General features: G+C 38.7%; 1 protein-coding gene and 1 pseudogene across 7 annotated transcripts in view; one reads left to right on the forward strand and one right to left on the reverse strand.

Moving 5' to 3' along the window:
• Nucleotides 1-4,416: 4,416 nt before the first annotated feature.
• Nucleotides 4,417-5,344, forward strand: LOC105729267 (induced myeloid leukemia cell differentiation protein Mcl-1-like; annotated as a pseudogene).
• A 2,497-nt stretch (nt 5,345-7,841) lies between these two features.
• KRBOX5 (KRAB box domain containing 5) overlaps nt 7,842-16,052 on the reverse strand; it is a 47,045-nt gene continuing 38,834 nt past the window's right edge. For all 7 annotated transcript variants that reach the window (XM_012469935.2, XM_012469937.2, XM_012469939.2 and 4 more), the window contains 2 exons: nt 15,897-16,031; nt 7,842-15,342 (listed from right to left, as the gene is read on the reverse strand). In XM_012469935.2, the coding sequence (XP_012325358.1) occupies nt 14,249-15,342; nt 15,897-16,031 (1,229 nt within the window). In that variant the 3' untranslated portion in view covers nt 7,842-14,248. The remainder of the gene's footprint in view (nt 15,343-15,896; nt 16,032-16,052) is intronic.

A 16,052-nucleotide genomic window follows, 5' to 3' on the forward strand; every position in this document is an offset into this window, starting at 1 on the left:
TTTAGAGCTTTTTTGGTGATTCTTTCTCGTCTTCACGAGTTTATCTACCTTCAATCTTTGAGGGTGCTGACCTTTGGATGGGGTTTTTGTGGTGACATTTTCGTTGACACTATTGTTGTTGTTGCTTTCTGTCTGTTTTTCTTTTAACAGTCAGGGCCTTCTTCCATAGGGCTGCTGTGGTTTGCTGGGGGTCCATTCCAGACATTATTTGCCTGAATTCCTCCCCTACCCAGAGGTGTCACCACTGGAGGCTGCAGAACAGCAAAGATAGCTGCCTGCTCCTTCCTCTGAAATCTCTGTCCCAGAGGAGCACTGAACTGGTGCCAGCAGGAACTCTCCTGTATAAGGTGTCTGGTGATCCCTGTTGGGGGATCTCACCCAGTCAGGAGGCATGCAATCCAGGACCCACTTAACAAAGCATTCTGACTGCCCGTTGACAGAGGGGATGAGCTGCACTGGGGGAATCCTACTCATCTGGACTGCCCGAATTCCTCTCAGCAAGCAGGGGAAAGACTGCTGATCCATGAAGACTGTGGCTGCCCCTCCCCCAAGAAGTTCAGTCCCAGGTGGATTGGAGGTCTCTCCCTAAACCCCTGGCTGGAGTTGCTAAAATTCCTTTAGGGAGGCCCCCGCCATGCCACCCCCTGTGAGGAGGGTTGGGTCAGGGTCCAGTCTGAAGAGGCAGTCCAGCCACAATCTGCCACAGCTGCTGTGCTGCACTGTGGGGATTCCTTCTGGGTCCAAACATTCCAGTCTCCTTGGCACTGGCAGAAGAAAAATGGCAGACCGTAACTGCAGTGATGGCTGCCACCCCTCCCCCTGGGAGTTCAGTTACCTTAGGCATCAGGCAGCCATTCCTCACTCCCCATGGGTAACGCCCCTGCCCAGTCAGTACCATTGAGAGAACCTGGATACCTCAGTTGCTGGTGCAGGATTCACTAGCTGTTTTTATTCTTCTCATTGGGAGCCTTCAACTGCAGCTGTTTTTAGTTCGCTATCTTGGCCCCTGCCTCCCAGGGATAAATTTAACATAAGAAGTGAAAGAACTTTACACTGGAAGATTTCCTTATGCTAAAATAAATCAAAGCGCTGAATAAATGGAAAGACATCCCATATTAAATAATATTGTAAAGAATACAATACCCCACAAATTGACCTACAAATTAAATGGAATCCCTTCAAATTTCAAGTATAGTTTTCATAGAAATTGACAAGCTTTCTCAAATTTTCCTATATTTCTATAGTTTTTAATAGAAATTGACAAGCTTTCTCAAAATTCACATATATATGCAAAGTAAACCAAAAACACAAACACAATCCTTAAAAGATATAACAAAATTCGGCCAGGCATGGTGGCTCATGCCTGTAATCTCAGCACTTTGGGAGGCAGAGGTAGGCGAATCACCTGAGGTCAGGTGTTCGAGACCAGCCTGATCAACAAGAGAAACCCCATCTCTACTAAAAATACAAAATTAGCCAGGCATGGTTACACATGCCTGTAATCCCAGCTACTCAGGAGGCTGAGGCAGGAGAATCACTCGAACCTGGGAGGTGGAGGTTGTAATCAGTTGACATTGTGCCATTACACTCCAGCTTGGGCAACAAGAGTGAAACTTCATTTCCAAAAAAAAAAAAAAGGAATAACAAAATTCTATAACTTAAACTTAATAAAACTAATTTTTATTTACTACAAAGTAACAATAATCAAGGCTGTGGAGGTAGCACAGGGATAGATTAACATAGAACAATGAAATAAATAGGAAGTTTCATTAATAAACATGCATTTATGGTAAAGTGATTTTAACAAAGGGGCCAAGAAATTTCCGAGTAAAGAAAAGACTTTTCAACAAATGATACTGGAAAATTGGATACTGGCCTGCAAAATTATGACGCTGGATTCCTAACTCAAATCACGCATCAAAAAGCAAACCACTCAACCAACGAAAATAAGTTAAAAAGATCATACACTTAAATGTAAGTGTTGAAACTAAAAAATTCTTAGGAGGAATATTAAATTTTTGTAACCTTGCATTAGGCAATATTTTAGATTTTACACCAAAGGATAATCAAAAAGAGAAAACTACACTTCACCAAATTTAAAATGTTTTCTTCTTCAAACACCATGAAAATATAAAAATGGAAGTCACTGAATGAGAGAAATCATCATAGCTAACCCTTCGATATGGGATTTTTAGTCTCCAGAATTGAGTTCATTTTTGTTTCTAAAGCCACCCAGCATGTGGTAATCTGGTAATGTGGTATGGCAGCCCCAGCAAACTGATAGTCTATCAGAACAAACATAGGATGTCCTCTACAATGTGGCTGGGATGACCACAGAACTAAATCACAACAATCTGCATCAGCACAGAAAGGATGCACCACTGTGGAAAACAGCCTCACTTATGGAATATTACGAAGACAAGTGAGGGATGTTTCTGACCTGGCAGGGTTATGATGATATGTTTTATAAGACTAAAAGTTACAAACAAATGACGGAAGAGCCTGAACCCCTCCTTTTCCTCTATAAATCACCCAATTTAGAGTAATGGTGGGAGGTCTGGAAGAGTAGTACAGATGACTGCTACATAGAATACTTGGAGCAAGGTAAAATAATAAACAGTGACAACATGCAAAGATACTCATGGCCTATTGTAAAGTAAAAACAATGAAAAAGTGTTTTCTCTGATATTTTTAGAAGCATGTGGACAGGGACTTTGCACCTAGCCAAGTTAGGTCCACTGGGGATTAATGGAGGCCAGATTCCTTTGGGAATGGGATTATCGGCCACTAAATGGGCAAAAAAATAAGACAGAGCCCAGGAGAGTCTCTGTACTCAGGTTTGGGCCCTGGGCCCATCCTGGTCATCTCAGGTTGTTGTCTGTGATGACATTCTGTGCTCACTCTCATGCTTGCCCAGCAGTGACTCATGGTTGATTATGTGTTGCTACTGTCTTTTGTCCAAGGAGATAGAGTTGGACCTGTCAAACAGCTCTTCACTGATCTCCTGCATGGAATTCTGCAAATAGAGTACCCAGCAAATTGATTGAGAGGTTTTAGTGGCCTGCTTGGCTGTTCCCACAAGGAAATACTCTGATTAAAGTTCTACATTCTAGATCAGAAACAGAGGGATATCTCCATGAACCTCCAGCCAAGGCAAAAACCACATGACAGCTTGAGGTCTCAGAATCAAATCTGAGTAAACAAGCTTAATCCCCAACACTCACCTTCCCATCCTGCCCGTCATGACCTGGGGTATGAATGCAGTAGGGTTCCAGCACCTAACAACCTGCTCCTTCCCAGGAAGAGCCTCACCTCACCTTCTGCTCCCCACCCCCACACACATATATGGTGATGAGAGGGGATGAGGTTGTCCAGATGGGATCTCAAGGACTGGCGTGGAAAGGGCTACCCTGTGGTTACTTTGGGGTACCTCTTGCCAAATGGCCTGAAGCATGGATGTTGAGAGATTGAGAGCTGAGCCAAATTCTGCATCTTTAGAAAAGGCTCTCACTGAAGCAAGAGCTTTGAAAAGTTGGGATACAGCAGAACATCTTGCTCTCTTGACAATCTCTGCCTAACTAAGCTTGACAGGAGAGTGTCTTCAGAAATCTGAGTGCCTGGTTATCAACGTTCTAAGTTCTGTTGGGGTCTTTCACCAAGGAAGTGAGGCCACTTCTTCAAGTTTTCATCAATCTCTAAGACCTACCCAAAGGCTTCTCTGGATGCTGACTGCTCATCTTCCTTCCCCATGTTGTTTTATTACCTGCACACAATTATGCAAACACAGACCCCTCTCCCCCAGCCTCTGAGAAGACTCAGTGAAGCCTGGACTATAGGTTGAGGAGAGCGAGGTCAGAATCTCCTTTTAATAAATTTACCAGTCATGTCATCCTAGATATGTCATTGTGCTTCTCAGGGGATCCACACTCTCCCAATGGAGATCATGCTAGTTACCCAGTTCTAAGAGAACTCATCAGGAGTTACCTAATTCTAAGGGAAGTCATCAGGGGTATGTGAGTTAATACAAGGGGTCATGAGTTGGTATCACATGTAGCTAATGTATAAACACAGAGATGGAAGAATTATATGTGGTGCGACAATTCAAACATGCCTGCGGTTTATCAGTTGCATGTTGGGAAAGTCGCTACTTAGTAGCCCCTACCATGGTTAGGGATTATTCTAAGCCATTTACACATGGATTTAATTCCTGAAATGTATAATACAGAAATTCATGAAAAATGACAACCGACTTATTTACAATTGTTAGGTAACATTAAGACCATCACAGAGACCGCGTAAGACTGGCCCTAAAACCGTGATCAAGGAGCTCCTGGCCACTTCCGCTTCCTTCCAGTAAGGAGTCGGGTCTTCCCCAGTTTCTCAGCCAGGCGGCGGCGGCGGCGGCGGCGACTGGCGATGTTTGGCCTCCAAAGAAACGCGCTAATCGGACTCAACCTCTACTGTGAGTGGGCCGGCTTGGGGACTGGCAGTGGCGGCACCACCCCTCCGGGAGGGCGGCTTTTGGCCACGGAGAAGGAGGCCTCGGCCCAGCGAGAGGTAGGGGGAGGGGAGGCCGGCGTGGTGATTGGCGGAAGCGCCGGCGCTAGCCCCTCGGCCGCCCTCACGCCTGACGCCCGGGGGTCGTGCGGCCGCCGCCTATTGGCGCCGAGGTCCCTGACGTCACCGCGACCCCCTCGAGGCTGCTGTTCTTCGCGCCCACCCGCCGCGCGGCGCCGCTTGAGGAGATGGAAGCCCCGGCCGCCGACGCCATCATGTCGCCCGAAGAAGAGCTGGACAGGTACGAGCCGGAGCCTCTCGGGAAGCGGCCGGCTGTCCTGCCCCTGCTGGAGTTGGTGGAGGAGCCTGGTAATGACTCCAGTACAGATGGGTCACTACCCTCGACGCCGCCGACAGCAGAGGAGGAGGAGGACGAGTTGTACCGGTAGTCACTGGAGATTATCTCTCGGTACCTTCGGGAACAGGCGACTGGCGCCAAGGACACAAAGCCAATGGACAGGTCCGGGGCCGCCAGCAGGAAGGCTCTGGAGACCTTACGACGGGTTGGGGACGGCGTGCAGCGCAACCACGAGACGGCCTTCCAAGGCATGCTTCGGAAACTGGACATCAAAAACGAAGACGATGTCAAATCTTTGTCTCGAGTGATGGTCCATGTTTTCAGCGACGGCGTAACAAACTGGGGATGGGTTTGTGGAGTTCTTCCATGTAGAAGACCTAGAAGGTGGCATCAGAAATGTGCTGCTGGCTTTTGCAGGTGTTGCTGGAGTAGGAGCTGGTTTGGCATATCTAATAAGATAGCCTTGTAAGTGCAATAGTTGACTTTTAACCAACCACCACCACCAAAACCAGGTAACATCTGTGACATCAGCTGGACTCCAAGCTGTAACTTCCGAGAGTTGCCCTCTAGCCACCTAGCCAAGTGGCAGAAGATTATGGCTAACAAGAATAAATACATGGGAAAAGATCTCCCCTTGACTGAAGAGCACTGACTGAAAGAAGCGAAGTTCAGTTTCAGCAACAAGCAAACTTCGTTAGGGAGGCTATGGAGGAGGACTTATAGATTTAGTGAAGATGGTAGGGTGGAAAGAATTTCCTTGTTGAGAACAGGAGAGTGGCCAGTAGCCAGGCAAGTCATAGAATTGATTAAATATACCCGCCGAATTCATTAATATTCTGTAGTGTTAAGAGGCGCACTAACAATGCCAGTGAGCTGTGTAAAAGCTACAAGTAATAGAACTATGACTGTAAGCCTCAGTACTGTACAAGGGAAGCTTTTGCTCTCTATAATTAGCTTTCCCAGTATACTTCTTGAAATAGAAAGTCCAAGTGTTCAGGATTTTTATACTTGTGTATACATTGGTTGGTTTCCATGATTCTTAGCTTGTTAGCCTAGTTTATGGCCAAGAATACTTGACAGAAGGCTCAGTAGTTATGAATATGGATACCCTCAGATTTTAAGACAAATTGTAAATGTATTTGTAAAAATTGTATATATTTTTACAAAAGTCTATTTCAAACAAAGGGAGAGGAGTCTTAAATTTACATTAGTTTTTTTAATGCCCTTTGAACTTTGCAACTTCTGTAATTAGAAATCTGTTTCTTAAAGCTTTTCTATGCTAAACTTTGTTCTGGTCAGTCAAGAGTGTATACAGAATGAATTGATGTGTAACTGTATGCAAACTGGTTGTAGTGGAACCAATCTGATTGATAAACTACACAGGTTTTAATTTTCCTATCTGATTTTGGTAAGTATTCCTTAGGTTTTTCTTTGAAAACCTGGGATTGAGAGGTTGATAAATGGAAATTAATCTTCACTTAGTTATATGCAGGTTTTCAATAATTAGGTCTAAGTGGAGTTTTAAGGTTACTGATCACTTACAAATAATGGGCTCTGATTCGACAATACTCATTTGAGTTCCTTCCATTTGACCTAATTTAATTGGTGAAATTTAAACTGAATTGATGAGCTCATCTTTAACGCTTCTACTAGAAGATTTTCAGCTGTTCCGAATGGAACACATTAGCTGTGTGCATATAAAAAGATCACATCAGGTGGATGGAGAGACATTTGATCCTTGTTTGCTTAATAAATTGTAAAAATGCAGGCTAGTCTAACCATGGTGCTATTATTAGGCTTGTTTGTTATACACACAGGTCTAAGCCTAGTATTTCAATAAACAAATACTTATTGTTTTGTTTCTATTAAAAAAAAAAGACCATCACAGAAATAAAATGTTTTAGTATACAGTAACTAAATGAACATACACATTCTAAATACCTTTGTTAAAGTTTGACTGATTAGGTAAGACAAACGGGTAGCATTTTTCACCAGTAAAGAGAAGACACACATTATATTCCAGTACCAGAGGTGAAAAAAATAAATGGCGAAGTGTAGGCCTAACAATGTCATGAATTTTACGAGAGCAGAAATTCAATAGGTCACCATTTTCTAGGCAACTAAAACAATACTAGAAATTATAAATTGTAACCAAGTACTATCTAGCCACACAAATTTCCCTTGTCTCTTTTAATTAATTTATAGAATAAGCAGAAAATCCAGATTTTTTTGTAAATTCAGGAACATGCTAAAAAGGAAGCAGAGAGATTAAAGCCAAAAGACTTAAATTCAGGTAAATTTATCAATATTAATGTTATAAAAAACAGTAATTCTGGCTGTATCTATATCAGTTCTGTTCATTGGTGTGAAGTATGTATTTTCATGTGTGCAAAAAACAAATGTTTAAGTTATCAAAAAAACTGCTGTTTACAAATTCCTATTACCACACGGCATATTTGAGAGAAATGTTCTGAATGAAGAAACAGGATATCTCCTAAGATGCTGCTGTATGCGGCACAATGTCTATTGAAATATTTTACTCATGTACACTGTGGATATTTGTGCTTTTAGGAAAAATGCTATATATTATTAAATATTTTAAGATAAACAACTTAAAAATCCTCGAGAAGTTACAAGAACCTTTAAGTTGCCAAATGGAGTTAAAGGAAAGTGTAAGAACTCTACAGGAGCAGAAATAAATCAACAGAATGACCCAGAGTAGTCAAACTAAGAAAAAAATGCTCCCTTCAGACACTGACTCACCCCAAGGATGTCAAATCTATGTGTGTTCATCTTGCTCCCAGAGAAAATGGAAGAAACACTGGAAATAATGACTATATACACCCCAAATATGGTATCTCCCAAAAGTGAGAACCAAAGGAAAAACTGAGTGACATAAAAAGGAAGAAATGTCGGAAGAAAAAATATGCAACAGCTTTGCACACTGGAATTATATTTAAAATGTTTAAATGAATGCAATGAAAAGTAGAAAATCAACATTTATTTTTGTGGAAAGAACAAGAAATTAAGTTTAAAAGCCACATTTCACAACAGCCCAATAGAATGTGAATAATACAAAATTGAGTTACTAGACAATGTATAGGTTCACCACTAAACTCAACAGGGATGATAAGAGGACTAGTGAACTAGAATACTGAGCAGAATGAATATAGCCAAATACAGAAGAAATAAAATTTCATAAAATATAATTTTTATTTTAATTAAATAAAGGCTAGAATGAGGAGTAAAACATGCCTAATTATTGCACTAGAACAATGAGTATGAATTGGCCACCGCAAGTAAGGCCAATCAGATCCAAGTATTGGGTAAACAGAATCTTTCCCTCCATGGGAGTAGCTAAAATCACACATTTCAAAGGGCATGGATAGAGAGAAGAATGAATTGTTCCCATTTCTGCAATCAGTATCATTATGCCTTTTCTTGCATAACTGTTCCAAGTCAAGTAACTAGTCTATTAAGAGGCTTGGATGGGACTTAGGGTCAATTCTGCCTGACTCCGAACCCATGAACTCCGTGGGCCCTTGAGGTTCTGAAGAGTGCCACTTTTGCGACAGAAGCAGGATTCCTTAGACATTCTCATCCATCTATTGCTCTTCACTATTGAGAATAATCTCCTTTGAACAATGCTTCTGAAGCAACTTGGAAGGTCTTCAAATAATCTGAGAAAGTGTCTGAGAACTGAGCTTAGGACATCAAGGCCCAACATTGTTCGTTTTTCATCATCAGAGAAATTGGAAAACACATAAGAACACACTCCACACCTTTGCAAATTATCACATTTGCAAATTCTTTTCATTTTGGTATTTTCAGATTATTTATGCTTTCAATAAAGATTAAACCAAATGACTGTGCCTGAAATAACCTCTTACTCTAAAAGCAAGTGATATAAAAAACAGATAGGTAGATATTTCCTCCTGCTGCCATTTCCAAGACTCCAAACACAGGAGTGGTCATAGGGCAAATACCTGCAGCACACATGGAAATCACACACAGGTAATGCATCCCTCACCCTGAAACAGTGGGTCTTACCCCTGACTCCACATTATCGAGTCACATGTGGGGGTTTTACCATTCCCAAAACCCAAATTGCAACATTTTGATTTTATTAAATCAAAATCCCTGGAGTAGGGCCCAGACATCAGTATTATTTAAAGTTCTCTGGGTGATTACAGACTGTAGCCAAGCCCCCAAAGTAATGCTTTAAGCCAAATGTTTTTGGTGTACTAGTTGCAAATTGTCTCCTGAATGAATATAAAATGTTTACCCCTGAGTTGCCGTCTTTCAGTCATACCTGTATTAAATCTACTCATCTTTTGCAGGAACTGACCTTTGCTACTCCATTTGTTCCTGATCAACATGCTCCACATGTACTGAGTGCAGACTGTGCCCAGGGTCCTGTGCTGGGGTGTCCTGGCCTTCAGAGCATCACTGTGGGGAAAAGACTTTGCTGGGAAAAGTTTCATCTCAAAAAATCAAAACCACACCACTTACCAAATTAAGGCAAAAATGGAAAGACACAAGAGGTGTCCAAAAGATCAGGACATTAATAGATACTTTAGAATATTCAAACCCATCTGATAACGCCATAAGAGATTGTGTTCTACTTCATGACAAAAGAAAACACTGACAATATTCTGAGAGAGTGAGTTAGGATTGTTGTGCAAATATGTAATATTTTTTATTGATATAAAACATGCATACAGAAACATTCATGTGAAGCTTTATAGATTATAACAGAATTTATATAACTGAGGAGTGGAACAAGCTTTACTCCTGCCCAGAAAATAACTTTCTCCCTTCCTCCCTGTCTAAAGGTAAATAAGATCCTGAGAAAACACTGTAAATGAATATTGCACATGTGTACAAATGCTATTAAACACATAAAAACAAAATAGTATACAGACCTGTCACCCAGATTCAGCTACTAATCATGTACAACTTCTGCTTCAGCTATACTTCAACCCTTTTCCTACCCCCACCCACTTACCTTTTTAAAGATATTTTTTGTGAAGATGTATATACATTACAAGGCATAAACCTTAACTGGAACTTTTAGACAAATAAATAGACCCATATAAACTTCACCCCTTTTCAAAGCAATACAATACAGTGTAATAATTTGTTTCAAATAGTCACAAGTCTAAGAAATTAAGAAAAAAGGTACTAGTAAATATTAGATGATAGACACTTAAAATATGAAAATGCACTTTTTTTTTTTGATATGGAGTTTCACTCTTGTCACCCAGGCTGGAGTGCAATGGCACAATCTCGGCTCACGGTAACCTCCACCTCCTAGGTTCAAGTGATTCTTCTGCCTCAGTCTCCCAAGTAGCTGGAATTACAAGTGCCTGCCACCACACCTGGCTAATTTTTTCATTTTCAGTAGAGATGGGGTTTTACCATGTTGGCCAGGCTAGTCTTGAACTCCTTGACGTCAGGTCAAGGCTAGTCTCGACCTCCTTGACCCACTTCGGCCTCCCACAGTGCTGGGATTACAGGCATGCACCATTGTGGCTGGCCCAAATACACTCTTTAGTGTTTAAGTTTTTCCTGAAATGTTTGAATCCCTCAGGGAATCTTGCCTACAGTAATTATTACTGGTATGTTCTAGTGTTATTTCGCATTATCCAATTACATTGATTTGTATTTTGAATATTGCAAGATTTCCTTCCTTCTTTCCTTATTTATTTAATCACTTTTATGTCAGTAGAGATGTGTGAATATTACTTTATTCTCTAGGTCATAATCCAAAGCTATCATTATTTATTGCCCGTATTGTTTCAGCTTGGACCATTGGGAGGTCTTTCAGGTTGGCTCCCTTTGACAGGTCCCCATTAATTGCATTAAGCACTTTTTTCTTTGTGACTTTACAAGATACTCTAGCTCAACTTGTATTTTCCAACTTCAGCCTAGAATTATCCATTTTTACATGTAGCCTTGGTTCCTTTTAATGAATGGTGTTTAGAAACCAAAACTGTAGGCCTAGGTGTATTCATTGATACTAGATGTCACTGCTTCTTGGCCCTCAAGAGTTTGGAACTCTTATCTATCTCTGAATCATCTGCCTATCTATCTGTCTGTCTGTCTATCCATCCATCCATCCAGATATATTAGACATGGGTTCATATTGATATTTCTAACTTTAGGCTAGAACCACAAGATTCATTCTAGCATTCACCCTTTAACTTTTGTGAATTACATTGAGAAACAGCCTACATATATTACATAATAACATGTAAAAATAGTTTCAGAATTGCTAATTCATATCCTTGTGGGAAAATAAAATATTACTAAGTAGAATACAATGTGTATTCTTACAGCATTCAATCAAAATAGCATTTTTCAAAGTGACTTAGATCCAGACTTTTTAATCCCCATCTTCTTCAGTAGGTCTATGTCAATAGGTAGATACAGATAATTTGTTTGCTTACTCTGGTGCCCAGGCTGGAGTGCAGTGGCGCAAACTTGGCACACTACAACCTTCCTCTCCTGAGTTCAAGCAACTTTCCTGCTTCAGTCTCCCAAGTACCTGGGATTACAGGTGTGCACCACCACACCCAGCTAAATTTTTGTATTTTCAGTAGAGACAAGGTATCACTATGTTGGCCAGACTGGTCTCAAACTCCTGACCTCAAATGATCCTCCCACCTCAGACTTCCAAAGTGCTGGGATTACAGGTGTGAGCTACCATGCCTGGCCAGATGACAGATAATTTGTAATACAATGAGATTCATTTGTCACTGTGTGCATTACATATGTATTTCCCCAGCATCCTGGTTAATTTTTTAAAATTTGCATTGAGTAAAATTTACTCTTTGTGGTGTACAGTTCATTGGGTTTTGACAATTTGTAGCCACATACCTACTTCCACAGTACCACACTAAACTGTTTAACCATCCTCTAAAATTTTTCTTGCCGCCCCTTTGTAATCAATGCTTGTCTTTCTTCCATTCTTTGGCAACCACTAATCATTTTTCCATCCCTTTAATCTTTTATGCAATGTCATAAAATAGAATCATACAATACAAAGCCTTGTTGATCCAATAGCCCTAATTTAGAGAAAAGTATTTAAGATTCATACATGTAGTAGCGGAGATTGACAGTTTGTCCCTTTTTGTTAACAAAGTTCTTTTGTATAGACATATCACAATTTATTATCCATTTACCTACTAAGGGACATAAGATTTATTTCTAGCTTTTTGCAAATATGCATATAGTGGAAACAAGTATCCACAACCAGGTTTTAATCACTAGTTTTCAGTTTTGTATAATAAATGCCTAGGGTTGGAACATCTGGTTCAAATAATATATGAATAACTTAACACAAAATGGTTAAACTACTTTCCAAAGTTACTATGTCATTTTGTGTTCTGAATTTGACTTGCTCCAAATTCTAACCAGTGCTTGGTATTCACATTTTAAAAAAATATTTTTACCATTCTCAAAGGTGTGTGATATCTTACTGTAGTTTGGTTTCATTTTTTAAAGAATTCTGCTGAGTACAGAATCTTGTGTTGATACTAGGTTTTCCTATCTGAACTTAAAAAATGTAATTCCATTGTCATTTGCAACCATTACTTTTTATGACTTATTATACTATACTTATATTGTTTTTCCTTTTATGTAATTTCTTGCTTTGAACTGGCTGTTTTCAAGAATTTATAACTTTGACACTACTTTTACTTCAACTAAATGGTCAGAATTTTGTATTGTAACTAAATAGATCACTGTAGAGTTACTTATGTTCTCAGATTAATTTCTAAGCACCATTAAAACTTTTTTTTTTTTTTGAGATGGCATGATCTCAGCTCACTGCAACTTCTGCCTCCCAAATTCAAGCGATTCTACTGCTTCAGACTCCCAAGTAGCTGGGATTACAGACGGGTTCCACCACGCCTGGCTAATTTTTATATTTTTAGTAGAGACGGGGTTTCACTATGTTGGCTAGGCTGGTCTTGAACTCCCAACCTCAGGTGATTCACCAATCTCAGCCTCCCAAAATGCTGGGATTACAGGCATGAGCCACCATGCCTGGCCAGCACCATTAAATTTTATGATAACGTTCTTAAAATCCAAGAGTACATATAAGCAACATTTTATAAGCTTTGAAATAAGAAAATCATATAATTATTCTTACATGAATCATAGGCAAGAAAAAAGGATTTGTATGGGATAGACTTTGAACCCAGAAGACATCAGATTTATGAGAGAAAAATTCAGTGTACTATAGAGAAACTATTTTGCTTTGAGAATTTGTGAATTTTCTAGTTTGGTAGTAAATCAACAGTTCTCAAATTTCCTGTTGTGATCCATGATTTTCTTTTCCATTTGAAGATAGGTACACACACATGCATTTCTGCTGGTATAGTTCTCTTACACCTTTTTCTTTCTATCTTGACATATCTGTATATTCCATTTAATGTAGGTTAAAGCCAAGAAAAATCTGTAAGTGTTCAATTGGATTGAAAAAGGGCATGTATAAAGAAAACTATTGAATATAATTTTTAAAATAGTGATTCAAGATTTTAAATGTATGGCTTTTAAGTATATTCCCATATAATCTTTATTATAACTGCTTTAGTACACTACTAGCTACAAAAATCAGGAAAGAATACAATATAGTAACGATGAGAATATTATCAATATTAAAGTCCTCTTGAAAATTGATATGAAGTATATTTACGATCTTTCAGATACGAGTTTTCACTTTTCTCTCATATCTGTGAAGACATTTTATTTTTAACACATCAAATAATATTCAAGATTACTACTTCATTGCATTATAATGGTATGCCAATATTTTAAATAACTGATCAGTTTTTTTCTACTTAAGGGGCAAGTGATGTAACTAATAAATTCAGACTATGCCTCTTTTACTTTAGCATAGAATAATAATGCCCTAAATATGTAGTAGATGCTTACATGCATTACTGTTTTATAATTTAAACACAAAGAGCATCTTTTAGATTTTCTTCATGCATTTTATATTTGCCATTAAACTTCCATGAAAATAAGTTGATATTAATGATATTCATCTACCTTAGAATGACCTCTCACAGCTCTGATGCAGAAAAAATAGACTATATGTTTTTATATAAACTAGGTATTAAGGTATAACAATTTAAGAAACAAAATAAATAACTGCTTTGGCTTTAGAGTAATTCTCCATAATAAATACTCTTGTTATTTAATTTAAAGTCTGAGGATCTGTGCTTTACTCCTTTTTTGGGTAAGTCTTGACACATTCAGACTTGAGTGTTGATTAAATACTTCCTCCCATTTATTCAATCTATAAAGTTTGTTTGCCTATAAACTCTATGGTAATTTTTAAGTTCTAAATTTTGGATAAAACTCTTTCCACATTTATTACAACTATAGAGATTGTCTAGTATGAATTTTCTCATGTCGAGTAAGGGTTGAGGAGCGAGAGAAAGATCTGCTACATGCTTTGCATTTGTAAAGTTTTACTCCAGTATGAATTCTATGATGTTTAGTTAGGTATGAACTACAGTTAAAGGCTTTGCCACATTCTTTACATATGTAGGGTTTCTCTCCAGTATGAATTTCTTGATGTCGAGTAAGGCGTGAACTGCAATTAAAGGCTTTGCCACATTCTTTGCATTTATAAGGTTTTTCTCCAGTATGAATTCTCTGGTGGACAATAAGACTTGAGGAACGGGAAAAAGATTTGCTACATGATTTACATGTGTAAAGTTTTTCTCCGGTATGAATTCTCTGATGTTTAGTTAGGTATGACCTACAGTTAAAGGCTTTGCCGCATTCTTTACATTTGTAGGGTTTCTCTCCAGTATGAATTCTCTCATGTTGAGTAAGGACTGAAGACAGTCTAAATGATTTACCACATTCTTTACATTTGTAAGGTTTCTCTCCAGTATGAATTCTCTGATGCACAAGAAGATTTGAAGAATGAGTAAAACATTTGCTACATGCTTTGCATTTGTAAAGTTTTTCTCCAGTGTGAATTCGCTGATGGCTATTAAAATACGAACTAGAATTGAAGGCTTTGCCACATTCTTTACATTTGTAGGGTTTCTCTCCAGTATGAATTCTTTGATGTTGAGTAAGGTGTGAAATATAGTTAAAAACCTTGTTACATTCTCTACATCTGTAAGGTTTCTCTTCATTATGGATTATCTTATGTTTTCTTAGACTCGACAATTTACTAAGGATTTTCTCACCATTATTACGTCTGTGTGACTTTTCTCCAATATGAATTCTCTGAGGCTGAGTATTTGATGACTGGATAAAAGTTTCTACACACTTATTACATTTGGCAGACTTCCCTTGAATATGGATACTCTGATGGATATGGTTGGTGCATTCATGAAAGACTTTCTCACATTTTTTACATTTGTAATGGTTCTGTAGAAAATGAGTTTTCTGATGTCTTCTAGGGCTTATGCCTTGGCTTAATGTTGCATCAGATTTATTGTACTGATTTTTCTCTGCAAGACAAATATCCTGGTAATTATTTAGGGTAGAGTCCTGTTTAAAGGCTGTCAAAGTTTTATCATATGTGTGATATTTTCCCAAATTATCTATGCCCTGATATTGATTAAGCAATCATGAATGAATGAAGACCTTTATATAATGATCACAGGCAGAACAAGGTGTTATTTGTTGGTGAAACAAACTTTTAACAAAGGACCCATCAAATTGATCATATTTAGAAATCACCTCTTCAATTTGAAATCTCTCCTTTTCAGAAATGTTTGACTGAACGTTTACTCCAGTTCTATATTTGAATTGGTATATATGATTATTTGAAACATGAACTAAGTCACTATTCAGATTTTCCATATTTCCTTTCAAAGAAAAGGTATGTTTCAAAAATTGATGTTGACATTTAGTTACAGAAATTCATGGTTTAGAAAAGGCAACTGACATAGATTGAGTTTTTCATGTTTTTGACCTCTTGTAGTACTGATGCTTTTGTTATAGGTAGTTGTCCTACATTTTGTATGTCCATCGTAACAGTCGTTGTGACCTTCACACTTACCGTCACTTTCACACTCTTTCCTTAAGTGTAAATTCTGAAGTCCACAGCTCCCATATCCATCCAATATCACTTTTTGGAATGATGCTTCTATGCGCTTCTTTCTCAAGAGGGCTTGAGTATCATAAGAAAATATATCTGAAAGATACCAAAAGTTTT

The sequence above is a fragment of the Aotus nancymaae genome, unplaced genomic scaffold (genome assembly GCF_030222135.1).
Source record: "Aotus nancymaae isolate 86718 unplaced genomic scaffold, 86718_ANA_hifiasm-v0.15.2.pri h1tg000049l, whole genome shotgun sequence".
NCBI lineage: Eukaryota > Metazoa > Chordata > Mammalia > Primates > Aotidae > Aotus > Aotus nancymaae.